Source organism: Anguilla anguilla, chromosome 15, assembly GCF_013347855.1.
Source record: "Anguilla anguilla isolate fAngAng1 chromosome 15, fAngAng1.pri, whole genome shotgun sequence".
In the NCBI taxonomy this organism is placed as follows: Eukaryota; Metazoa; Chordata; class Actinopteri; order Anguilliformes; family Anguillidae; genus Anguilla; species Anguilla anguilla.
Window position 1 is genome coordinate 2,699,728 of NC_049215.1, and position 27,296 is coordinate 2,727,023.

The following is a 27,296-nucleotide window of genomic DNA, read 5'->3' on the forward strand; positions in this document are numbered from 1 at the left end:
CCTTAAATAACGCCAGGGTGTTCTGTGTGCTTTAAAACCATGATTTCACTGAGTTTCCCAGTCTCTCAGTTTCCCATTATGATAGGCCTCCACAAACAATATCTTTAAAAATAAAGCCTACAGTTATTCCAGTCAGTGTTGACGAGTACTGATTTTTGGCTTCCTCGACTGATTCCACGGAAAACAGGATCCTGTGTAATTTCACCCATCGAAATTCCATGACATCTGAACCATGACATCGCCGCCACTGGCCAGTGTTAACATGTTCACCCTGTGTAAGGTAACCCATCAATTTATCATATTAAAAGCTTACTGAAATAAATACATACCTAACAAAGTATTCCCGTTGTCTCTATGTATATGAGCGTAATCAGAGTTTCTTCTTTGAATTTATTATTGTCATTATTATTATTATTATTATTATTTTGGATTGTGACCCCCAGAACTGGGGTAATTGACATTACTGGTTCATATATGCGTGTATACACAAAGTGCTGTACGCGTTCAGCTTTTACTTCACGGTGGGATTCGCGGCACGGAAACATGCGAGGATGTCCGTCCTCGTTTCCTGTGACCGCAGCTGGGAGTCGGTCCTGATGCAGATTTCCATCGGCCCGATTTCACGGCAGTTTGAGTTTGGCCCGCTTTTGAAAACGAAGCGAAACCGATCCCTGTTGACGGGGCGTGTTGATTTAGCCGGAGACGCCCGGGGAAGGACGGGCGGGCGAGCGGGGCTGGGAGTCGAGGTTTCGCGCGAGGGGGGGACGGGGGGGCAGAGACGGACGGCTTCCCGTCCGCTGCGGCGCAAAGCCTGCGTCTGTGTGCTTGCGGAGTCGCTCACCGGCGACGCGGGGAGCTTCTAAAGCAAAGCAGAACACCGTGTGCTGTGGCTGTTAAATGTATGTTGTTTTTCTTGTCGTCCCCCCACACCCCCCTCCCTTGTATCTGGGTTAAAGGATAGAGCGGTTTGCAATCATTCAGTTCAAAGTGATTCACGTGAACGCATCTTATTTTTTATTTCCTTCCTGTTCTGTCGTCCTCTTCTATTTACAGTTCCTCTGCATTTAAATGGATAGGAAAAAATCTACTACCCTGTTAGACAGTCACAAATGTATGAGAAAGCAAATAGTTAAATGTCATTTTAAAATCATATAATAAATTCAGTATATAATAAACAGAAATATCGCCTTTCATTGCATGACTCATGGGGGTTTCATTTTTATTATTTTGTTTGGAGAAATGGTATTTTGCATAGTTTAAACGAAAATAAGTTAAGTAAAAATGAGTGACACATTTTGTTTGTAATAAATACATTTGTTTTGATCAAGTGAAGTGGAATATTGCTCAAGAGTGATGGTAGTACACATTTATCCTAATTTGAAAGGTTTGACACGCGCCTTTTAAAAACCACCCTCATTTTTTTTATTGGGCATTCAAAGCTTTTCAGAGCACGTGCATTATCCAGCCTTGGGGTTTGGCTAGTCTTCATTTAAGCTGTATAACAGAGATACCCAAATCTGCCAATAGCACTGCTGGTTTTCATCTTTCCCGTCCAACCAGGGGCTGATTTAGACTTGGGGAACCCGGTGAGTGGAATCTCTGGCCAATCAGTGACATTAATCAATTAACTTCCAGGTTGAAAAGAAAACCAGCAGGACTGCTGGCCTCGAGGGCCAAATTTGAGTACCCCTGCTATAGAACCTTCTAGAAAAGGAATGTTGGTCATGTGCTGGAAAATGAGGTCAGCATCTGGGTTCTGACTGTGTTCTACTTTAATCTGTGTGGGTTCCTCTGGGTTCTTGAGTCAGTTTCAGTATTTCCATGTCTCCATATTCACCAAGGCATATTTCTCCACTTCCACTCCCAAGGCTAATATTAATGAAAGGCGAGGGGACATTTTTAGGTGTTGATGCAACTGTTTAAAGAAGAAACCAAGAAAGTTCAAGAGAGAAAAAGAAAATATGGTTTAAAGTACAAACATTTAGTTGAGAGTGACACATTCAAACCCAGATATCCATAGTTGTTCGGCTAATTATTTTTTAAAGAGGCAAGATAGTTTTGAGGCCTCAAGTGCTTTGGCAGCTCCTCTGTGGGAAATGGGTATTGTTATGTTTGCTACATTTCAAAATCAAATCCCCCCTACATATACCCCGCCCCCCCCACTCCTTGATCATCTTCTTTCAACGAATCCCTTCATGGCTCAGGACCATCAGTAGTGTGTGCCATTCTCTATTACAGCAGTGGAGCAATATATTACAATTATGTGGGATTTAATATATATATATATATATATATATGTATTCCACTGCAATATATTTAAAATAAATATAAAAGAGGAAATCATTTGTATATGTGCGTTTGCCCAAATATTCTCCCCCTCCCCACACGTAAAGGCACACGTGGCTTACCGATGTGCTCTGCCGTCTTCCTGTTATTGAGAACCGGACTCCACACTGTGCGGGCGCTGTCTCTCCCAATCTCTCTCCGCCGCTGATTTTCAATACCAGGCTCGTGTGCGTACTGTGACCTGCCAGACCCGCCGGGCCACTCCCGCCATCCCCTCTAGGGGAGGCAGGCGGACCCGTCTGGCGGTCCGTTTCGCGGGTCTCCACGGAGATAAGGAACCGGACGGGACCCAGTGTGCGTCCCATAAACATGTCGCCGCCATTAATCGCGGACGGGGCTTGATGTTTTTATTTATTTATTTTTTTTTTGTGAATAGTCATTTCCTTAAACCCAAGTACAGCGTCGACATGGGACGATGGGTTGGGATTGTATTCAATATAGGCCTGATCTTTATCCACATTTTTCACGATGCCAAAGATAATCTGCGCCTGCCAACGTGGTGTAGTGTATGTATTGATAATTTGTGGAAATCCTACAGTAAACACACATACAAGAACACAGGCGAACACACAAAAACTAAATGAATACATAACTTTATTTAAATAAATGCTTTGTCATAACAAAAAGACAAAGATTAAAAGAGTACATAAATTACAAGTTGAATAAATATTACACAGTGATATTCACTTTTCTTAATAATTTGAGTTTTTTTTTCTTCCTTTTTTATGCATTAAGAGTTCCAAATGCTGAACATTTTCGCGGTCCTCCTGCCACGAATGGGTCTTTTTTTCAGAAGCCGTTAACGTCATGTTAATATATCGAATAGGTTGCCTTTTTTCCTCCACAAAAATAGTTATGCATTCAGAAAAAAGCTGTTGATACTACTGTAATACGAGCTGTATTTATTGCATTAGTCTAACCAGGTAGGAGACGGGGAATCTGACAGGGACGCAGGCGGAGCTTAGAGCAGCTGAATTTACCATTTTAACTGCCATTTTAACCGCATTGTTTTAACTGCCACACTTGGTGTAGGCTACGAATAAAATGCTAAACAGTCAGTGCGATTTTAATTCTGATCACTTCTCGACATCTGATATGCACCCAAATAGCGAACGCAGGCTGTAGCCTACAGTTGCTTGTCTCTCGCCGGCTACTACACCCACAAAAATGTGCTGCGTACAACCGACGCACAAGAAACGCATCAATTAAAAAAAAAAGTGCATCCTCTTTGGCTGATAAAGTAATTAGCTGATTTTTTTTAATTTGGATGGTAGGCCCAACCAAAAAAAGCACCAGCGTAGTACGGCGTGCAGCTGCCTGGCACGGACTACAGCGGGGGGAGACATCCAGTGCAAAGAGACCTCCCCCTTTAAAGAGGAACGCATGACTGTCGTTTACAAAAGGGCTAAAGTTTTTTTTTTTTGTTTTTTTTTTTCGGAAACCCCCTTCCCTCTTCCGTAATCGGCAGATCTGACCCGAAAGGAACGGAAACGATTGGGTTTCCTGCTGCTTGTCGCCTGGCCCGTTCGGATTCCACAGACCCCCTTTGTCTGTCCCGCCAACTGTAACTACGTGGTAACTGTGACGTCGCGATTCTGTGTCCCCGCTGCGGAGGTTCTACGAGAGAGAGGGGGGGCCCTGCGCGAGACCCAACGCCCACCGCCCCGGTCCCGCGGACGACGGGCCGCGCGAGTAGGGCGGAGTTCTAATCGTGATTAGTAGTTAATTATTGTCATTGTCATCCGTAGCTGACGCTGTTGTGGACCCCAGGCATGGGCCAAAGCCCCTGTCAAAAGTTCAAAGTCAGGCCCTGAAACCGAGGCCTGAATCTGGCGTTTGATTAAAAAAATTAAAAAAACAAAAAAAAAAAACAAACAAACAAAAAAAAACAAATCTGCATATTTTCAGAAGGGCCTACTAGAGGAAGGTGTCCTGTTATCATTTAATTTATTCAAGTGCAAGCTGCTTTCCCAATGGGGCTGGGGGGAGGGGGAGGGGGAAGGGGTGGTGGGGGGGGCGGGGTTACAAAGAGAGGGACTCGGACCACGTTGTTGCGTCTCTCCTATTTTGGGTGCCATTTGCAATAGAAATGGACCAAGATCATGTCCTCAGCTTAAATCACTGGATAAGAAACATAAAAACATGAAATGGAAAAAAAAAAAATTATGAAAAAGAATGACTACACTTGAAAATTATTCTCTCCGTTGGTAAGACAGTCCCCGTTTTTGGTCATCCCAATGACCTCTTTAATGGCTTTCAAATGCAGCAGTCCAGGTCACGGGCCAGCAGTAGTATACCCTATTGTGGCCCTTCTAGCAAACTCAACCTGCTGGCTGCCTAGTGGCTTCCCTCACATCATAAGTGAATTAATGTGCATCACTTCATTTCTGAAACAGGATATGAGTGCAAACAATCTGGCAGAAGAACGGACAAAAAAAAGACGGAAAGGACTGGACGTCTCTGATCGCTATGGTGGAGCGCGAGTCTCTACGCCTTCGTGTTGTGCGGTCAGTCTGCCAAAGCGACACCCGGCCTCTTCACCAAAACAAGGCCCGGTTACAGCCGTCCAAGAGGCACGCGCGTCCAGACCTCCCTCACTTTTCCTCGCCTCAAACACGGGGTGCGCTTGTTTTTGGATTCAACACACATTTGCGACACAAGTCTCTTTCTCGCTCTCTCTCTCTCTCTCTCTATCCCCCTCTCTCTCCCTCTCTCCTACGCACGATGGGTACACAGGGCATCAGCTGTGTTCCCTCTCCCGTCGGTGTCTGTGGAAATCACTATTCAAATGAATTTGCATGCAGGAAGGCACTGAGATTTACATACAGGCGGAAAGCACGTTAAATGGCCCTGTGCTGGTCTATGAATGTGCACCTTGTTTGTGTCGATGGCGGTTCTTTCGAAGAAGAGGCTCCAAAGAGAGAATATGCTCCTGACGTCCTACGCAGCGAATGTGGCAGTGGACTGAAGATAAGTTACGTTATGAAGATAATTAAAGGGGTGTGATGCATGTGGGACCAGGCTAGCCTTCTGGCCACCGTCAATTCAAATGACCAGGATTCCCTCAGCTGTGACCAGCTGGAAAAAAGTCCAAAAAAAAAGAAACTATGCAAATTCTATTTTTGCATAGGTTACACGCTAAACTATGTCCTTTTCAAAACACCAACATCTTGTTCTCTGTAAAAAAAAAAAAATTAAGTATTCATTCATCTATTGTTAAATTAATACACCGACGTTAGACCTACTTCCGCATCTAGGGGACCACTGGTTAAGAAATATGGCTCAAAAATAGGGCGGTTTTTTCACTTCACATGAAGGCAAAGAAAATGGTACAAACAAATCCAGGTAAGGCTACACCCAACACAACCACTATGGAGAGAGTGCTGTGGTCCAAACTGGTGAGCACCTAGCATGCCAGCATCAGTCCCCCTCCTGACCGACGCATAATTTTCACCTTTCCATTAATACACCTCTTTTGGTTAACGACGTTGTGTTTCACGTCAAGTCCACAATATTATTCAACGTTTATGTTTTAAAACACAAATTCTTATGTTAGCCATATCTCAGACATTATACTTTTTTTTTTTTTTTTTTTTTTTTTAACGACTTACATTCATATCCTTTATTGGGTAAAGTTTAGTACTGTACTACCCGGGGTTTGATAGCGTCCAATTAAATGCTTAGTCAGGGGGAAGGGGGAAGAGGGCAGTCTCGGAGCATCCAATCAAAATCAAACGTTGCGCGGTCTCTTCACCAGCAGGAGCAGCGTTCTCTTTAGAACTCTGTGTCTCTCATGACATGGCAGCGTCTGATTACATAGGCACAATTGGCATAACACGTTTGCTACGGAGTCACAGAGCAGCTTCGACAGTCTGGTCACAATGACTTTCTTTTTTTTTTTTCTCCCGCCTGCCGTTCTACTTCCAGAGATGTCCTGTCAGTCAGATAGCCCCTCCCACCCTCCCTCAGACCTCTCCCAGCTAGCTTCAGGGAGACTCGCTAGAAGGGCTTCTGACAGGAGAAAAAAAAAAACATTCTTTTGTAAAGTCGTTCACACACACGCACACTGAACCTACCAAAATTACACATTTTCAAGCACATGAGGTTAGCCTATGAATAAGTGCTCTGACAGGACTAAAACCTGGATAGTGAGAACTGCATCAGCAGATCCCTACCTCTTATCTCTTTCATTATTTCTGGAGAACAAACCAAAAAAAAAAGCCTATATTAAAATTCCTGCTATGTCTTCTGACACCACGACAGTAAGAGACGTACAGACACAAAAGACCAAGACGGTCCTTTTTCACCAACATGCCTTCTTCTCATTATGTTTGTATTACCTTAATTTTAAAAAGAAATCGTTTGGTGCTCAAACCCCAGCTTCTATAAAAATATATAAATATATGTATATATTTTTACAAATAGAGTGCAGGGACCTAGTTCTTACTAGAAGGTTCCTGCTCCAGACAGACAGGGAAACTGCTCTAGCTGGATCTCACACATTAGCCATGAGCGCACAGTCAAGGGGGATCATATGTTCATGTCATTTTTTTTTCAGTATAATTTCTCTTTTCGTTTGTCTCGTATTTAAAATCAAAGTGACTGGTGGGCGAATGGACAGTAAGATAGGAGGTGGGCCCTTGGTCAGGTGATGGGGGCGGGTCGGGGGCGGCGGCGGGGGGGGGGCGGGCGTTGGTGGGGGTGGGGTGTGACTCCTCACTCGTTGTTGTTGCTGCTCTCCAGGTCTTTGCACTGGATGTCTCCCCCGCTGTAGTCCGTCCCAGGCAGCTGCACGCCGTACTTGTCCACGCACCAGCAGATGCCTCGCTTCCGTCCGCGGGAGGGCTTGCACTGTGGGGAACGGGAAAGAAGCAGAGACAAGCCTCAGAGAGAGATCACTCACAGATTCACAGTGCGTAAAGCACAGAGCACTCACAGATTCACACAGTGCGTAAAGCACAGAGCACTCACAGATTCACAGTGCGTAAAGCACAGAGCACTCACAGATTCACAGTGCGTAAAGCACAGAGCACTCACAGATTCACAGTGCGTAAAGCACAGAGCACTCACAGATTCACAGTGCGTAAAGCACAGAGCACTCACAGATTCACACAGTACGTAAAGCACAGATCACTCACAGATTCACACAGTACGTAAAGCACAGAGATCCCTCACAGATTCACACAGTGCGTAAAGCACAGATCCCTCACAGATTCACACAATACATAAAGCATAGATCACTCACAGATTCACACAGAATGTACACCAGACAGAGCTCACAGATTTGCACAGCACATATAGCACAGATATCACTCACAGATTCACACAGCACTTAAAGCACAGAGCATTTACAGATTTTCAAAGTACATTAAGCACAGAGAGCACTCACAGATTCACACTGTATGTAAAGCAGACAGCGCTCACAGATTCACACAGAACGTATAGCAGAGTTCGCTCACCTAAAATCAGCAAATGTGCCTTTGACAGTAAAGGCTGATAGGAATGCCTGTAACTGATGAAGCCACCAGTCTGACTGAAGCAATAGCTGACAAACAAGCACTGCCTGGTAGCCTCAATAAAGTTTTATTCAAATCAAACCCCAAGCCCGTTTAAGGGTGTGTACCTGCTTGCGCTTAAAGAAGCCCTTTCTGTCACAGTTGGGCAGGTACAAGGACAGCGCCATGATGCGAGAAGCGTCCTTCACCCTCTTGATGATCCCATCCAGCTTCCTCCGGCAAGGGCCCTGCAGAACCAACACACCACACCGCCACCCCCGTTAAACTGCAGGCCCTCTGATAGCCTTCCCTTCGGTTCTGCCCATTTCAGTGTCATTCGCTTCATTTGTACAGTGCAGCACGCGGCCCTCTACCAGGACACTTTACAGAAAAAAAACACGATATCACAAATATAGTAGAAAAGCAAATAAAAATGCGTGAAACAAGGTAATATTGCTGCTGGACTACTGCAGAACAGGCATGTATATGCGGGAACACCCACAGTCTCGCAGGACTTACGAATTCGGGCTCGTGCTTGTCGATGGGGACGGGCGAGTAGTCCACCTGGCCCATGGACCGCAGCTTCCCCTGCTGCCTTTTCTTATCCTTGAGCATAGCCTGGGCCTTCTTGCTGCTGATGTGGTCTTTGGGGAAGAGTGGCACCTTGGGCATGGGCATGAGGACCTCCGCCATCTCCGTCGGCACCATCTCGTCGTGCTCTCGCGACTCGCGATCTGCGACACAAGCGATTCGGCAGACGTCAGGCGGATGGAAACGGAGAGTCAGACACCGCTGCTGGATTAAACCTGATTGCCGGAATGACGTATGAAGTCTGTGAGCATTGGAAGGTGCAGGGCTACTATTCTACACATCTGAAACTGGGTCTGAGTAGGAGGTAGTGTAATAAAAAGGTTTTCCCCGCAGATTCGGGGAAATGTATATTGTAGAATCATATGGACTGCAATCTATGTCAAAACCACACTGCTGCAGATTGCAGGAAAGAACAAATTCTTCCACCACCAGGGGGCACCTTTCTTTATGTTTATAGGTACAAGCAGGATCTTTGCTATCTTTATCCATGAAAAGACACACACGTGCACACACATACACATATATAGACACAAATGTATGCCTACACACACACGCACACACACACAAAACCACTAAAATCTAAATCATACCCTCAACTTAAGGGAAAGCATAGTGCATTGATATTTAATGGCCTAACAACACCATTGAAGCACTGAAACACATGGGACTAACCACAAGACTACTCGATTTCATTTTTTTTTTAACTGGGAGGAGAAAGCCAGATGAAGGACAGACATCTATGTTAAGGTTTTCATTTTTAAATTTGTAGTGACTATGAAAATAATCCAAGTGCACCAATCATGCATTTTCATAATATGAACAGACAGAAGGAAAGCACGAGTAACATCTCTGCATCCAAACAAAATCACGTAAAAATTTCTAAAATATTTGAAGTCCTTGAGAAGCCCGATCAAATAAGCTCTTCTGCTGGTTTGGTTAAAAGCGGGGGAAAACAGGTCTGACAAGGAGGAGAAAGCAGGAGAAAATGGAAACCGGCTTCTGAAAGAGTCTTTACAGCTCAAAGCCATCGTTAGGCCCTTTGAAGCCACGGCAACCGAGAAACCATGGAAACTGCGAACACTGACAGAGGTGGACAAATCCAAGGCTGGATGGTAACTTTATCCATTGTTCAGGAAACATGCTTACAATGACTGGCTTGACACTGTGCTGAAAAAATAACTTTTAAGATGCTTTATTAATTTATTTAACACATTTTTTGGTTTCAGGTCAACCTACTATATAACCCACTGACTCAAGGGAAACTCTGAATCAGAACATACTGACTTGATTACCACCACATAAAGGGACAACACCAATCTAGTTTGTATGTTTCTGTTGAAAACGCCCCAAAATGTTAAAAGGTATCCCAGTATCCAGTGTTTGGGCAATTCAATATGCATGTCTGGGGGTTTGAGATGCCAGAACAGCCATCTGTGTTCTCCACACCTGGCCGGCTCCTCATCTGGTCAGCTACAGGCGCTGGGGCCATCGAAAGGTCCACCCTCGAATGAGGGGGTCTCACCAAACCCCCCCCCCTCCCCGCCAACCCCCCCAGGCCCCTTATCTCTGCAGCTCCCGCTAAAGCTAACATCCAGAGGTTTTTTCAGGCTATGAGGCCTGAGTTCCTCTCTTCCCTGCCTTGCATTGTATAGTGAGTACAGAAATAAGTGGGGCGTGTGCCAGACCACGGCTCACCAGGCCACTCTGCCAGTGGATGACTGTGGTTATATTTATCCGGCAAGGAAATCCGACTGTATAGCGGCAGGCGGGTGAAGTCTGGCGGGCACACGGGCGTGGGAATGTGCCAAGTATTGTTGCAGAGACAACCGCCAAATATCAGAGGGGCAGCTGAGGGGACCATTATAAATAATCGGGTCAAACTAGTTTCCATATCCCCCCACCCCTGGGATTGATAGTGTCTTTTTCGACGGGGGGCACAGCGGGGAGGTTGGGGTGGGGGGGAGGCATCTGAAGGAGAGAACACCACCAAGGGACTGGGGTCCCTGGCTCTGAATTTGCCATCAGAACTCCGGCCTTCTCTTTGAAATCAATCCCACAACTCATGACTTGGCAGGCTGTGGTTCTGAGCACAACCCCACAGACGAGCTGGCTTTCTCCCCCTCCCCTAGTCACTGAGCTGCAGGGTCATAAAGCACTATAAATAAGCATCTTCCATACACTTTTTATGATGCATCATGCTGAGAGGCAGTTGGAGGGAGGGGGAGAAATCCAGGCCGGGGGGAGGGGGGGTCCCTGACTAACAGAATCTGCTGTCCTTTTTTGACCAGTAGGTTCGTTCACTTAGAACGATCAACTTCTGGTCCCGAGACATTGGTGAGGGTTTCATGATCTCATGCGCAAGTGGGCTTTATCTGCTCTGCTGAGATATATGTGGACACCAACTGGATCAAGGCCTTTTGTCTGTGGTTGGATGGGTCAGGTGGCCTTTTGTCTGGGGTTGGAGGGGCCAGGTGGTTTTTCGTCTATGGTTGGATGGGTCAGGTGGAACTTTGTCCATGGTTGGACGGGTCAGGTGGAATTTTGTCCATGGTTGGACGGGTCAGGTGGAATTTTGTCCATGGTTGGACGGGTCAGGTGGAATTTTGTCCATGGTTGGAAGGGTCAGGTGGCATTTTGTCTATGGTTGGACGGGTCAGGTGGCATTTTGTCTATGGTTGGACGGGTCAGGTGGCATTTTGTCTATGGTTGGACGGGTCAGGTGGCATTTTGTCTATGGTTGGAAGGGTCAGGCACGTTATCAGCAGGCCCGGTGAAAGCACTTAGCCCCGGCTGGCGATAGTCCACGAGAGCCTGCTTACGACAGCAATGTCCCTCTGTCCTGGGTCCTGCATCTTTCCGTTTTCTGGGCCGCTCGTTCATGGCGGGGACAAAACTCACTTTTTCCATCCCCAGGCTCTTCTGCTTGTAAAGAAAGCTTAGTGGGCTTGTGTTTAACATCTGAAACGCTGCCAAGAATCTGGAGGGACGCCAAGGGAGTGGTATCACATGCAGTCCCTCAATTGAATTGAGCTCTGGAATCGAAGCTAAAGAGGTATTTGTGTCTCTCTCTTTGCTCTAGCTAAAGTTTCCATAAAGACAAGAGGTCCTGATTAGGCAAAGGAGGTCTACCTGATACGCTTTTCTTTAAATATTAACATGCTCTGCCAGGCAATTATACTTCATGAATATCTTAAGTTTCTCACTGAGAGAAGACGCATAATGAAAGGCAATACACCCTCCTTTCTGTTTCCGCAATCCTGGCCCTCAGATCTTTATTAAGGCACTGTCCGTTAATTGGGGAAATTTAATGACAATGTGTCAGAGGAATGCTCGCTGACTTTGGAATGTGACCTGTCAATCGCATACAGGGGCACGTCCTGGTTTCTCTTCTGCCATGGAGGGACGAGCCCAAAAATGTTTAATGTCAGAAAGACCTGTGCAGACACCGATACTGCAGATAATAGTGTCTAAGCCAAAACCAGCATTTTTCCAACCCAAGTATAGAAGCGTAAAGGGCTCATGCACGTGTATTCATTTTATTTAGGCACAGTGTCGGCTAACCAAGAGTCTGATTCTGTTATGGAATATTCAGGTAATAATCTCAACAAAAAAAAACCTATGGCTTTGAAGTGCCATGGTAATGTTTCTTTTTTAAGAGAGAGATGGTGTGAAGCCATGCATCGTTGTACCTTAACGACAGACGATGTTAAGCAAGCGTAGAACAAGCGTTTCAGTAACCACAAGTTCAAAAAGCCTAAATCTGTCATGATATTTCAGCACCATGAAAGAAAAAGAAACATTATTAGGCTCCTCTAACCATGTTTGAAGGGCTGTTCGATTAGCTTTTGTTCAGTTCAGTTGTGTTGGCTGAATGCCTGCGGGTGTAAGAAGAAGAAAAAAGTAATCCTGGAGTAGCCTTGACCAAACATGTAAGCACAAGCACACCCCAGCCTCCATCTTTGTTGGGCTAATCCCCGATAGTAAATCCCCATTGATAACTGTATTTACATACTTCAGGGGGTGCCAAAGCAAGGACACCTGTCACCTATCTCTGGTTTAAGCCATCACGTGTCACCTTAACTGGACATGTGGTCTCCTCGTTTCCCAGAAAATCCTTGTTTGGTAAGTGTTGCCCCCCCCCCCCCCCCTCAGGTACCAGTTTAAAAAAACTGATCTTTTAAAGCTAAGTTTTCCTGCTTGTATGAGTCTCTGCTCAAAGCTTATGATGACTCACAGTCTGAATATTTTGTCATTCCAAGGCTATCCTTAAATTCCAGGTCATTAGATAAATCTCAGGCTAATCTTCAAAAAGTGAGCGTTTGATTTAATGTGGTGTTATGCGGATGCTACTGCCTGCTTCCTGTGGCTCAATACCCTAACAAAAACAGGGTTTCTCTCAGAAGGTCCGACAGCTCTGCTACTTTGTGCTGTGTGTATTTTGGTAAGACCGCAGACTCTGGGGATCAGTATTGATGTTTCCTGCTTTAAGCTCTTTCCTCCACATGTCTGCAGCACCACGGGTTGTCTTCGCTGACTCGGGACTGTCCCTTTTCACTTGACTCCCTGTGCATTTAAGCCCACAAGGCTGACTCCTCACTGGATGCAGTTATGTGTATGAAAATGGCTGATATGAATTCAGTTCAAACGGTTCCTTATTTGTGTTAGGTCTGTCTTTAAGATGAAAATAAGATAGATGTGCCGTTCACAGTCCCAGTTAAGCAAAGCCCAATCAAAAGAGGTTCCTGTTATCTTTCCTTTTTTTTGCAAGGGTCGCAGGTGGTGATCTCTCAGCTCTGTATCGTTCCTGCATTCACTAATCCAGAAGGACTCATCAGGGACATGGAGGGAAACAGCCTAGTACAGAACAGTGTCCAGGAGATCCAAGAAACGGCTCTCTGAATTCTTCTTTGAGGTCTCACCCCGCTGCTAAGATTTGATTTGCAGCAAACCATGCAAACACAGCCTTTCCTGGGACAGCCGTCCTTACCAGACAAATGTTAGTCTGTGGCTAGATTTTGACTCTTGTCACGTAAGTGTACATTTCAGCTTGTGCAGGACCTCAATTCAGTACCGAACCTTCTTTCCCCAGGCACCCAAGCACAGTAAGATTCCTCTCCGTCCCAAAATGGAAAAATAAGAGTAGGTGGGAGGCGAGGTCCATTTCCATTTCAGGTCCAGGAAAGTATCGGGGTACCGGGTCATTTGGTGAGGAAATCTGGAGGCTTCCAGCAGAAACAAACTTTGTTGGTCTCCAAAATGTCACTTTTTCCACAAAGTTTCACTCTTAATTTTGTTCCTTATCTGAGATGTCAGGGGGCGAGGTGAGGGTGGGGTTTGGGTCTGGGACCTCAGATGGCAGGGCCCACATGTTCCAGTTTAAAGGCCCAGCATGACGACGTCCATGCTCTGGCAGCACGTCTGCAACAGAACTGACTACTGTTGGTAGCCTGCCTTTGTTCTGCAGCTGTTGGCCAATCCTCCGCTCAGGTGTCAGTGACAAATGCATGCTGGTTGCAGTAAAAGTTTACTGGGAGAAATCAATCATGTTTGCCTGATAGAATCAGTGCTCCGTTTCCCTGGGGCGGTGCTAGCAATCCTCCTATGCAGCCGATAATGTGATCAAGCTTCAGGAGCACCATTTGAACAGTCACAACGTTTCAAATTTATTTAGGCATTTCTTGATCACTTTGCATTTACTGTTTTCCCATGAAAAAAACATTCATTTCTTCTCATGCCATGGTGCAAGCATAGCGGCTGAAAGGGGTGTGGGTAGAGTGTCACTTGCACCCCCTCTTCCTCCCAAAGTTTTGGGATGGTTGTGTCAGGAATGCTATGTAAGAGCTAAGGACGATGGCTTAAAGGAATCCGACGTTTACTTTTAGTATAACTCCGAGTGCAGAGTGGAGCCGTGGATGTCTTGTTTCGAAAATGCACCTCCAAAAAGAAGGGAAAGAAAACCCTGTCTTTGATGGATGCCTTCGAATACGGAGACGTGCAAAAGTCGAGACCATGCAACAGATCATCTTGATGGCTTTGTAGTGCTGAGGTTCTGCCTGAGCGGCACACTTAAGACTCTGCCTTAGCTTTCCCATAACTGTGCTGCCTCATGCTTCCATATACACACTGAGCATGACTTGCACAAAGCAAGAATACGCTGCCAAAACTGTGTCAAGAAAAAATGTCTCAGCACAAAAGTCTATATTTTACTCTGTTCTTCTTCACTTATAAGGTGCAGTATGCTTTGTCATCCGCAGGCCAGGATTTCTAGATTTGAAATCTCTTTAATCATCTTTTCCATTCTTGGCAAAGGACTGTTTGTTCAAACATAAGGCTCTTTCACAAGCACAGAGCGCTAGCAGTCTGCTGCCATAAAATCATATCTGTTGGCAGCAGCTACTGGGTTATGAACTTGAGGGTCATGTGCCCAGCTATAAATTGAAAGCCCCAAAGCTTCACATCCAGGAGTCTGGTGCTCTTGTCCACAAAGCACTTTGGAGTACAGCCACTGATCTCAGATCAGCTTTGCAGTTAGGCTCTTAATTGACAATGCTGAGGCAGAATCAGGAGAGACTAGTTCCAAGACCAGTGCTCCTTGTGAACACAGGCCCTGGCCCTGAATGGATCAGATAATCCACACCTAAAAGAACAATAAAGTCATAACATGAAGGTTATTTTGAACAGCTGCAACCATTCGGCTAATTCATTCATTAAAACCCAAAGCTTTTCACTGATCGAACATTCCAGAACACTGAACATTGCCGTGAACACCGAACACTGCAGTGAACATTGCTGCATCACTACGTAAAGAAAACCAGTTTCATCCTCATTTCCTCAACATGACAGGTGGCAGGAATTCAACAAGTGTAAACAAATCTTTCTTGATCTGGTAACATAGTACCATGATACTCTTCATTTCATTCCAGACAGTAGAATGAATAAATAACAGAAAATATACAGAGACCCTTAACTGGAACTCAGTGGTGTCCTCTCTCTCTCTCAATCCACTCTTCCCCCTCTCTCTCTCTCTACACGCCATTGGACACTTGACCTCTTCTGTGTCTGCCTTCCTCTGCTGGTAAAACTGGGTTGAAACAGAAGCTTACACAAAACGAGGAGTGGCATTCTAAATCTATCCCCGAGCTCTGAGGGACGGCGCTTCAGAGAAGCGTTCCAAAAACGTTCTGCTGAATCACTGCGGAGAGAACGGGTGCCCACCGCGTTAGCAGGTGAAGGTGGTCCTCTCGCCCCATCGAACGGGATCGAGGGTCTTGACCGTGTCTCTTGAAGCAAAGGCAGTCATCATTACTGCTATTGTTCATATCTAAAAACGCACGGCAGTCCTATGTTGGACAAATAAAGATCTGGTACATTTTCTGTTTCAGTAGAACAATGGTGGTTTGAAAACAATATCACTTGCTGTTTTCTCGATTGATGTGTCAAGGGGTAAGGGCTTGCAGACTATTTTTTAGCCTATGATACCTCACACAAAAAATATGCTACACAAAATTGCAAGACACGTGTAAGCCATGAGCATAGAATCATAGTGGTTAAGGAATTTGACCAGGTTATGAAATCCCAGGTGGTAACGGTTTCCAGAACATTAATTTGAAGACTGAAGAAGCATAATTTAGCTACTTCGGAAAATATCCATTAATACAACTATTATTGTGTCAAATATCAGCTAAGCTAGTTCTCTGGTAAACGGAATCAGCCCCGTAAATCAATTACGTAATAATGCATTTGACTTTGTAGCCATAGCGCGGCTGCGCTGCCCACGCCTGCTCAGAGAAAAGTAGGATAATGGATGCAGATGGCATTCGATCAAGACTTGTCTGTTTGCCCCGACTCTCAGCTCCATTCATTTCAACTCACCCTTCACCCTCCCCCCTTCTCCACTATCGCCGCAACACACACACAAACACACACACCATCACTACCCTCCTCCCCTCAGCTTTTTATCTTTGAACAGTAATCCAACTCGACACCACCCACCGACATAAACCAGCATTCAGTAGCCTACGTCCAAGATCGGTTGCCTCCGGAATTAGGCTAAATGCGCGCGGCATTCACTCTGGAAACGTGCAGATACATTTTGCATCGCAGTGTACCGGTATTTAGAAATCTAGCTCTGACTTCATAAAGCACACACGGTATAGCCTCCAAAATGTATGTTGAATGCGCCTTCGGTGTAGAAAAAGAAATTGTAATTCAGCAGAGAGAAATCGAAATCAATGCATCAGACAATAATCCGGCAATCTTTCAGATTTTAGCTGTCTAGCGAAATTCGCAATTGTATATCGATGTTGGTGATTAGCTGCCACACATAGCCAACAATTTATCGGTGTACAACCATCTTAAGGTTGTGGACTATCATTAGCGTAGTCGTCGTTGTGTGAGGATTAAATGAGTTATTACACGGATATAAATTATATGAGAAGTTAATAACCTGAAGAAACCGGGTAGACTACTACGAGTCTAAAAGCCCTTAGGCGCAGGGGTAGTAAGGCTGCTTTGTAGTGCACAGCTAGCGAGTTAACATTTTATGTACAAAAACCGGTCCCGCCTCATACACGTGCTAGTAATGTTTCACGTTCTGCATTCATATAAACACTGATCAGGAAAGCTACATATATAGAGACTGATATCGCTAAAACGAGACTATTTTCCCTGAAGACATATAAGCTATTGTCTTATGTTGTATTTGTAACCTACTTAACGTTTTTGTAGCATTATGCGAATTAATCGCTACCAACAAATCACTAGCTACAATCATACTTTTGCCAAAACGTGCGATCAAAACAATCGTATCTTAAACCTTGAAGACGTCCAACATCCAATGGACCCGACAACACCGTGAGACATGGGGAAAGCAGTCTAATCAGGGCGAATATGCTTAGGCAGAAAGACACAGAACGGAGTAGGCTACAGTCTTTTTTCGTTATCTTGCTCAATTTCCAAAAGATAAGTGTTCCACTGTTGTCTTGCTACCTGTTCCCTGCATCGCTGCGCAATGCAACTGGCTACAACTGGGATGCATTTTAACCTATATCACCACACTTTAAATCTACAAGTAACGAACTACAGTCGCTACCGGTCAAAGGTAGGCTATTAATTTAAAGACTTTGTTTTACAGTAGGCTACATCGTGCACGTACCTATGGCTGGATGCGGAGGTTTGTATCCTTTCTCGTTCGTGCACATTCCTCTTCCATGAAGAAGGGCGTGAAGCGGCTTTTCCTCGCCATTCCGCGGCAAGCATCGGAGCCCGTGAGTGCACGTTCCGGTGTATACACCGCACGCCTGACCTTCCGATAAAGCGCAGGTCAGGCAGCAACCGCAGCCCGGCTCCTTGACGAGCTGGCAGCCGACAGGAACCGGTGGACACATGGAAAGAGCTTTCTGGTCGCAGGGCTCACAAGGGACGTAGGAACCCAAGCACCGGGACAGTCCCAAAAAGAATGTCACCAAGAGAAAAAAACCGAGTATCATAGTTGTTCAAAGTATTGCCTCACAATATGTAAATATCAAGTCAACTGGTGGAGTTAACGAAAGAGGTGCTTTCTTCGCCTCCGGTCATCAGATTTAAAGGTTCTACCAAAGCGTTTGTAAAACAGCCAGCATCCAAGCGCACCTGTTTTATTCTCTTTTAACGCGGTTTAACGGATAGCTTTATTGTCTGTGGGAGCTCTAAAATGAAGTTTTTCTCAGACTAAAAATATTCCCTTCTCTCTGAAAAAGAATCCAATTAGATAAAAAATGTGTGCAGACTGACAAAAATAAGGAATGCTCCCTGTCTGACAAGTGGCGACTGTTAGCAAGGCAATTCTTTGCTCAAAAATTAGCACTTCCCCCCTTTCAAACCGATTCCAATACTTTCCCCGCTGGAGCACTTTTCTGAGCGGACTGATCAACTTCAAGCAAGGCTTGCCTTTTTAAAAACAGCCAAAACCAAACCCCTGACTATGAATAAACCAAACAGCGGTGAAGGGAGGCGCACTTGTCTTCTTCCTAAGGTGCTGGTTCCAGGGCGGGTCCTGGCAAGTTTCCAAACCCTTTTTTTCCTGCAATGGGATCAGTCAGTCTATCACGCTGGAGGCTAGCGATGCCAGGAGCGAAGAGCAATACTAGAAATCAACGCAACATTAACGAACCATTTGGAACAAAAGAGTGAACCGGAGTTCTACAGACGTCCCGATCAAAGGCTTTGATTATCTTCTATACCTGATCTTGAGATAGTGCCCAGAAGTAAATGGCTTGCCCGTTCATAACTGAGTTTCCAGGGTTTTCTTTGCAAGCGCGAGATCCCTGTGCTAGCTAGGCGAAAGAATGCCCGCGCTCAGTTTAGGTTATTTTTGTGGATCGTTTTGTTGTAATAATTTTATACACGCACACACGCACGCACACACATACACACACACACACTCAAACATATATACCTAAAGGAACACAAAGGCTAAATATTTACAATACTGGCGTATTGATGTGATCCGAATAATTTGCAAAATATGCAAAATAGACGTGTGTGTGTGCGTATACTTTTGAGTATAGCCCATAAAAGTGCTGTTGCAAATCCATCCCCAACCAATCCAAAGGCATTCAAAGGAATTCGTGTTTTTTGGCAACACAAGTGCCAAAGCGCATAAGTTTCATGCGCTTCGCATAATACTGTGATAGGAAATAATTAAAATAAATGCGGGGTCTATGTGTCTGCGTGAAACTTTATGTCAATACTGGCAGGTAACATCTATTGCAACGATATTTCGGTATAGAAACTGAGTTTTTAAGGCTCAGAGGCTTCTGAGGTACGGGCAGAGGTGTTGGAGCTGTGCCGGGAATAGAGAGCTATGGGTCTGGACCTCATCCATAGAGCTAACAGCGAGCGCATAGCTGCCACCGGCCACATCGTAGATGTTTTAGCCCCTGGTTAACGCGTTTTCCACTCCCTGTTTTGTATTTAGATAATCGTAGCTGCCGCTGCGCCTATTTAGTTCTAAAAATAACACAACTTTAACGCCTGCACCTGTTTTGCTGGACTCCGTTTCGAATGCAAAGGTAGCGAGCAAGCATTTAAGTGTGTGTGTGTGTGTGTGTGTGTGAGAGAGAGAGAGGATGTCCTTTAAAGATAAATGTTATGCATGTCTAAATAATGAATTATGGCATAACTTGATTTTGACTAATGCATGCGTTCAGATGTTATAGTTCTTAATTCGACGACGGGCAGTTGATTGTCTTCATATCACCAATTCTTCCTCTGCGTCCACACTGATTTAACTAAAATGGAAGAGATGCGGAATAATTTAGCGTTTTGATCTTGTACTTGAAATTTTTTTCCCCCATCTACATTATAAAATGGTAGGTGTACTTAATATTAGTTGAGTATAAAATTGTGTAATAATATAATTTTTGATCGGTACGTTCGGAAGTGCGTTCTTTTCTTCCTCTCTTTGATTCGTAAAAACGTCTATTCTGTCATTTGTGCCCTCGTATTCATTTCCTGAACGGGTGAACAATTTACCCTGTTTTGCCATCTTCCTTGTAACGCTTGTCATCACGCAGCACTGGCTCTCGTTGGTAGCTGTTTCACAGTTGACCACTAGAAGGAGCTGTTAGCAACAATAAGAGCCTACAGGGAAAGCTAAAATTATCTTTGGCAATTATATCACAATAGATCTGAAGTCAGCAAACATTCCTCTATTGATTTTGAAATATAATATCCTCTTGAGCTATATAAATTCATTGGGCTGATTGTGCCATGTTCTGATAAACTTAACTGTGGCTATTATTATAAAACCAATATTGTGGGTTCAGATTTGTAATACATATAATACAGTGGGGTGCAATTGGGCCTCTCATTTGAATTATATGTTAAGTCATTTGCTTACTCTTGAACTACTGTTGTTTTTAGCAACAAATGTATTCTTTCTGAAGGTAAAATTGTTGAAGTATGTCCAAAGGGGAACTTGGGCAAATGATTAAATTTCAGTTTAGCACAATTTGCTATCTCTGGCTTTACAGTGGTGGGTAACCAGGGCACTGGGGGGTTTGCGGTCTAAGGCATGTATATTTTACCTTATTATTCTCCAGGAAAAATAACATTTAATCTTATTTTTGGTTGGAACTATTTCCTATGGCCGTGTAGCCTGTGCTGGAGGAAGCTGTGGCATGGCTTCCTGTTTCAGCATGGCTGCAGGGGTGGCTGGGAGTGCAGAGTCTGCCCTGCTGGGGAACCGAGGAGGAAAGAAGTCCCGGCATGCTGCAAAATGGACTTTTATAGTCATAACTGTGCCTCATCTCGGCGTGACCTCGTATCAGGCGCTGTCATTCGGTATTGCGTTGTGTCTAGTGAGTGTTAGTCATTATGTCAGGATACTGAGTGAGCACCCCTGCCCCGTGTCACAGCATTTCTTCTCTGCAGAAAGAGGCATCTTTCAAGATGGTAAATGGTAAATGGACTGCATTTATATAGCGCTTTTATCCAAAGCACTTTACAATTGATGCCTCTCATTCGCCAGAGCAGTTGGGGGTTAGGTGTCTTGCTCAAGGACACTTCGACACGCCCAGGGCGGGGTTTGAACCGGCAACCCTCCGACTGCCAGACACTCGGTCTTACCTCCTGAGCTATGTCACCCCTGACAAGATGACACTTTGCCTGTCTTCAGAGCACAAATGGCTGGCCAACAACTTACGTGCATCTTGAAAGATAACACTTTCTTATAACTTGCATAACTGCGACCCGTGTCTGCTTACAGGAGAGCAGTGCCCCCGTCCAAGCAGCTTCTCAGTGGTTCGAGAAGCACGGTGCTGAGCTTACCCGTATGTCCTGATCTTCTGCGGTCGCCAGATCTCCACCCAGTCAAGCATATTCTGGGGCAGGAAGTACGACGGCGCTTTGTACGTCCATCAGCTAAGCGTGAGGTGGCCGACTCTCGCATGGTTGAGTGGTGTCTCGTTCCTCTCACAGAGTTCCGTGCGGCGGTTGACTCCGCATCACAGCAAACGGACTGTACTGTATGCAGCTGATGGCCCAACACCCTTCATTTCACTGACTATATGTGTTGTTAACCTTCATTCTGCATTCAGGTCCAGAGCATGGAGGGGAAATCGACTGGCTTTGAGACCCTGGAAACATGCCCGGAAGCAATGGGCAGTGGGTTGACAGACATGCTGAAATGTACAGTATTAGCCCAGGACTGCAGTTTCCCTCAGCGAGCTTGTGAAGGTTATTAATATGATTTGTTTGTTTGTTTTCTTACTGGCCTTGAAGCCTGTTGTCTGGGTTTGGCTGCAGAACATCTGTCCCCCACTCATGACCTGTGTCCTTTAACATACAGATTTTGTGCATTCAACCCTCTTGCCCTAAACACAAGAATACATTTCTCCCATGTGTTGTGTGGGGATCCAGTATAATGCTATTCTTGATTGGTCATTTTTTGAGCCAATCGAAGGCTGTTCTGATAATGTGTCCAGCACCTAACTACAAATACCAATGATAGCAAGAAATAATATTGTAATTTATTTGGTGACATTTATTGAATGATATAATCTATTATATCAGTCATTGCCACTGTGCTCTTATTGGGATATTCTGTATATCTGCATGTAACATATATATTATATATTTGCACATCATGAAAATATATTTGTAGTACCTCCATGTATTCAAATGATGTATTCAATGTATTCCTATGTATTTTCAATATATGGAAGTATATTTTTGTTGCATAGGGTAGAAGGTCGATTGAGGGTATCTACTTATGACACACATCCTCTATTTGTTCATTGTTATTACTCTTTAAATAAATGAGAAAGTTTATGTGGACAGAGCTCTTCCTGGTTTGCATGTCTTTCACGGACAGCGTGTTGTCAGAACTCAGATATCCAAACTTCCAGCGTGCCCTAATAACAGTCTCCATTATAGTTCTGGTACCACCTTAACTCACATCACGTATATCCCTACATTTGTCATACAGGTATATACATTTGCTCGTTCTTCGCAAAGTAGTAAGGGGGGTTCATTTTGATTGCTAAACTTGCCAAACTACATGTGAAGAAAATAATAAGCACTTGTGTTTAAATGCACATAGGTGTTAAGGACAAACTGATGACTGAGTCCTGACTCGAAACGTCCTTCACCCTATACCTAGATTTTTGCTTCTCACCCAGTTCTTTGTGGAAGGATCTTCCTTCTCCTCATACAGCTGACAGCCTTCCCTTTGCTGCGCCTGTGCTAAGCCTGTGTGTGCTAAACCTGCCTGTGCTAAGCCTGCCTGTGTTAAACCTGCTTGTGCTAAGCCTGGGTGTGTTAAACCTGCCTGTGCTAAGCCTGCTTGTGCTAAGCCTGGGTGTGTTAAACCTGCCTGTGCTAAGCCTGCTTGTGCTAAGCCTGGGTGTGTTAAACCTGCTTGTGCTAAGCCTGGGTGTGCTAAGCCTGGGTGTGTTAAACCTGCTTGTGCTAAGCCTGCCTGTGTTAAACCTGCCTGTGCTAAGCCTGCTTGTGCTAAGCCTGGGTGTGTTAAATCTGCCTGTGCTAAGCGTGCTTGTGCTAAGCCTGCATGTGTTAAACCTGCCTGTGCTAAGCCTGCCTGTGTTAAACCTGCCTGTGCTAAGCCTGGGTGTGTTAAACCTGCTTGTGCTAAGCCTGGGTGTGCTAAATCTGCCTGTGCTAAGCGTGCTTGTGCTAAGCCTGCGTGTGTTAAACCTGCCTGTGCTAAGCCTGCCTGTGTTAAACCTGCCTGTGCTAAGCCTGGGTGTGTTAAACCTGCTTGTGCTAAGCCTGGGTGTGCTAAGCCTGCCTGTGGTAAGCCTGCGTGTGTTAGGCCTATGTGTGCATACTCACACGCAAACAGTAGTGACACAGGATCCTCTTTGCTGTCTGCAAACGTAACGACTGCCGTCAAAATGAACACACGTGTTACGGGCTGCAGTTGGTTTACCCAGATATGCATTGTGTGTGGGTTTGTTTAACTTGTATGCATTGGGGTGGGGGGGGGGGGGGGGGGGGGGGGGGGGAGGTGGGTGGTGAGGTGTTTTTTTTTTCTTTTCTATTATCCCTGTGCTGACTGTCGAGTCTACAGTTTGAAGTTTTACCATTCTCAGTATCAGAGTCTGGCTTCTTGTAAAATGTTTCACTGTTTTATGTAACCGACTTCTGGCAAAGGAAAAGCAAAAGGCTGTTATCTGCAAGCTAAAAGGACTGGTTCTGTGGTTTGACACAGGACCCTTTTTCTGTTCTGCGCGACATTCCACCAGACTGACATTTACTGTGTTCACACTGTGCAGAGCTACCAACTGAGCAATAGCATAAATCATAAATCACGAGTAATACGCCAAAATCATATTTCAGACTGCAAACGGAGGAATGGGAAACACAATGCATTATGTGTCTTAGTTTGATTGAATGTGTGCATGAGGCAATCCAGTCATGTTTTAGACCCTTAAAAAATGTGTTTTTACTACTGCAGTGAAATGCCTGTCTTATATAAAGAAATCCCTATTTGTGAAGAATATGAAGATACTTGTGTAACTAATCTGAGCACCCCCACCGAGGGAAAAAGAAAGAAAGAGAAGAAATGCACGGATTGGACTCTGTTGCTCTCTTTATTTAGAGAAATTCACTGCAGGAGAGGTCATCACTCCAGAGCTGATCCTGAAAGAATACACTGTACAGAGTGCGAGACACGGAGAGGAGGGGGCGAATAAATTAATCCTCTTAAGATTTATATTCAGGCTTGTTATGGCCTGTAATCTGAGTGAAACCATCTGATGTTTCTGTGCACATTTATGAGAGAGAGAGAGAGATAGAGAGAGAGAGGGAGAGAGAGAGAGAGGGAGGGAGAGAGAGAGAGAGGGAGGGAGATCTGAGCTCACTTCTGTCCTCTGACTGTTGAGATTTTGGTTAGTGGCCAGATCCTTTTACAGCAGCTCGGCTTCAGATGGCTCGAAACTTGGCTGTGTTTTAATTCAGAGTCACATTCTGATTTATGGATTTATTTATTCATTCTTATCTTCATTGCTCTGTCCCCATGTTTAGTTTATCTTGGATATCAGATCTTTGTGAACCCTTTTGGAAATACTGCTGTTGAACGTCGCGCATTTGTCATTCATTGTTATGAACTGTAATGGTTCGTAATCTTGTTTGGCGTCTGCATGTCGATTTTGTTTCTGCAAAGCACATCTTATGGTGATTTTGAAAAGGTACTGCAAATAATGAAATCTTGTAATTACCTGTATGTTGTAAAATAGTCAGAAGTATGGTGACATGATTTTTAATTCCTCTCAGTATCCCTTAGTTCCTGGATCAATACTGTCTCCCCAAAAACTAACTTTGTTCTGTTTGGAACCATTTATTATTTTATTTTCAAACTACGGCATGGAATCAAAAACAATAACAAACAAATAAACAAGAAACTTGCAGGCCACTTGGACTTTGATATGCATGCATAATGTGGGAATGTGAAAGCACTCACTAATTACAATTCTTAATTATTTGTAAGGTTTTCAGAAACCTGAAACAGATTCTGGGCATGCCTAATGTGCCTAACACTCCACCCCCCCGCCCCCCCCCTCCCCCCCCGAACCCGGGGCAGGGCTCTGAGCTTTAACGGTTGGGCCAGTGCCTACCTCTCAGGCCTCCACAGCTGCCACTCTGAAAGAAAGCAGGCAGTACAGAAACAATGAGACAGCTCGGCCCTCAAGAATCACAACTATTTCTTCTACCAACTCCACCATCTCTCTCTCTCTCTCTCTCTCTCTCTCTCTCTCTCTCTCTCTCTCTCTCTCTCTCCTCTTTTTAATACACAGTGGACTCTTCGCAGAGCATTCCTCTGGCCTAAAAGTAGTTATTGTACATCAGTTAAGAGACTACAGCTATTCTGGTTTACTCAGAGTACATGTTACAACTACAGTAATAGGACGACTTATAGGCTTATATTTTAAATTCCTACCATACCATTGAACAAACGATGCACATACACACACACTCTCACACTCACCAAAGGATTTGCATCCATGATAATGAAGGGCAAAAATGACTATGAAATAAAAAGTTGTAACTTTTTTTCCCAAAAAAGATACTTGTAAATTGTATGTTTTCAGTACTTTGTGCAGGTGTTCATTCACGCGTACTGTATGTGCGCGTGTGTGTGTGTGTGCATGTGCAGTCAGCTGTGCTCCAACATCCAACATCTGAATGTGCGTGCACGCATGTGTCCCTGTGTGTTTTGTGTGTGTGTGTGTGAGAGTGTGTGTGTGTGTGTGTGTGTGTGCAGTCAGCAGTGCTCCAACATCCAACATCGGAATGTGCGTGCATTCATGTGTCCCTGTGTGTTGTATGTGTGTGTGTGTGTGCATGCATGTGCAGTCAGCTCTGCTCCAACATCTGAATGTGCGTGCATGCATGTGTCCCTGTGTGTTTTGTGTGTGTGTGTAGACAGAGATATCATGGGACAACTTTAACACCTATAATGAAGCTTTAAACACTTAGTACGGCCGGCAGTCACTCTCAGGAGCTTCAACATCAGACACCCTGTAGTACCTACATTCCTATCAAAATACAGCAAGCATCATCTTAAAATACTAAGTTATTATGTGAAAAAGTGGAAGGTGGTATAGCAGGAAAGGGTGGACCAAGTCCATATTAATGCCAGTAATTTTTGATAAAATGTTGAATGTCAGGTGTCCATATACTTTTGGCTACGTAGTGTAGTTGGCCATTTTATTATCCATATTTGTAATGTTATGACTGTCCCAACTCTGGTACATGACCTGTGATTTATTTAAACTGTGTGATGGCGAGCATGGAGCTGGGGTGAAGGTTGAGATGGATCTTTTTTTTTCTTTGTCTTGCCTACCTCCCACACTTGGATTTCACGCGATGACAGGCTAAACTAACTGTCACTCAAAATAGCTTCACCGTCTTCCAACAATATGCCTGACCTGCGCATGGAACACATGAGAAAAGTAGTCATGCTTTAACAGCAGTTGTGATTTTGCTTCAGGGATGAAGTGTTCTGTTCTTTGTTAGCGGTTGGGCCAGCTGTAATGATTGAGCTATCTTACGTACTGTAGCACTTGTGCAACAAGGCCTTCTTTCATGCTTTTCCCCGAGCCTAAATCAAAACTGGACAAAGTGCAAATCAAAACCGAAAATTTGACGCGTTGAACTGTTCAAAGTGTGAATAGTAGGCTTATGATTTCAGCGTAGGTTATGACATCATGGCTTCTGATTAGTGGGCTGGTCGGAGGCTTGATTTGTTCGGGGTGCTGGATCGGTGAAGTGCAGCGAGGACCTCCAGATGGGCCTCTGTAGGTCGGAAAATCATTTGCAAATGATAATTTACACAGTAAGTCTTCCACGTCTCTCACAGTCTCCCGAAGCCATTCATGCACTTTACTTGATATATGAAAGATTTGATCCAGCCCATGCCACGGGTTTATACCTAAAATGGCAAGCTGTGTACCTGTCAGCGGCATATTTCATTTGTCATACAGGTCTTAGTTACACCTCAGTGGGGGATCTGCCTTAGCATCCCACTTCTTCTCCCATGGTTTTACCATAGCGCACATCTTTCACCATTAAAAACTTTATTCCCAACCTTTCATAGAGTTAGAGTTACATAAGGTGACATGTGGAATAAGAGAATGGCAATGTGTGATAGAATATTCATAGGATAAAAACATGCCTGTGCTGTTCCTGGTAGGGAATTTTAATGTTCAATAAAATACAATACTGGTTAACAACACGACTAAACACACTGTTCTTCCTATTTACACTCACCGGCCACTTTATTAGGTGACAGGAGTGGCACCCGGTGTGGTCTTCTGCTGCTGTAGCCCATCTGCGTCAAGGTTTGACGTGGTGTGCGTT

The 27,296-nt window shown here is 44.6% G+C and overlaps 1 protein-coding gene and 1 long non-coding RNA gene across 2 annotated transcripts; one reads left to right on the forward strand and one right to left on the reverse strand.

The window, feature by feature from the left end:
- Positions 1-2,923: 2,923 nt before the first annotated feature.
- LOC118214602 (insulin-like growth factor-binding protein 5) lies at positions 2,924-18,340 on the reverse strand. The gene is made up of 4 exons (XM_035394690.1): positions 17,587-18,340; positions 8,361-8,575; positions 7,970-8,089; positions 2,924-7,197 (listed from the first exon to the last, which is right to left on the reverse strand). Exons 1-4 carry the CDS (start codon positions 17,918-17,920, stop codon positions 7,063-7,065), a joined length of 804 nt encoding a protein of 267 aa, XP_035250581.1. The 5' UTR covers positions 17,921-18,340; the 3' UTR covers positions 2,924-7,062.
- Positions 18,341-18,488: 148 nt separating this feature from the next.
- LOC118214603 lies at positions 18,489-22,250 on the forward strand. The gene is made up of 2 exons (XR_004762655.1): positions 18,489-19,483; positions 21,181-22,250. It is a non-coding gene; the product is annotated as an uncharacterized LOC118214603 (long non-coding RNA).
- Positions 22,251-27,296: the final 5,046 nt, after the last annotated feature.

Excerpts from the sequence above, each read along its gene's own strand:
- LOC118214602 (XM_035394690.1), bottom strand. The coding sequence starts at position 17,920 with ATGATACTCGGTTTTTTTCTCTTGGTGACATTCTTTTTGGGACTGTCC. Across the intron at positions 8,576-17,586 it reads ACCTCCGCATCCAGCCATAG|ATCGCGAGTCGCGAGAGCAC; the intron begins GTACGTGCACGA and ends CTTGTGTCGCAG. Across the intron at positions 7,198-7,969 it reads GCTTCTTTAAGCGCAAGCAG|TGCAAGCCCTCCCGCGGACG; the intron begins GTACACACCCTT and ends CGTTCCCCACAG.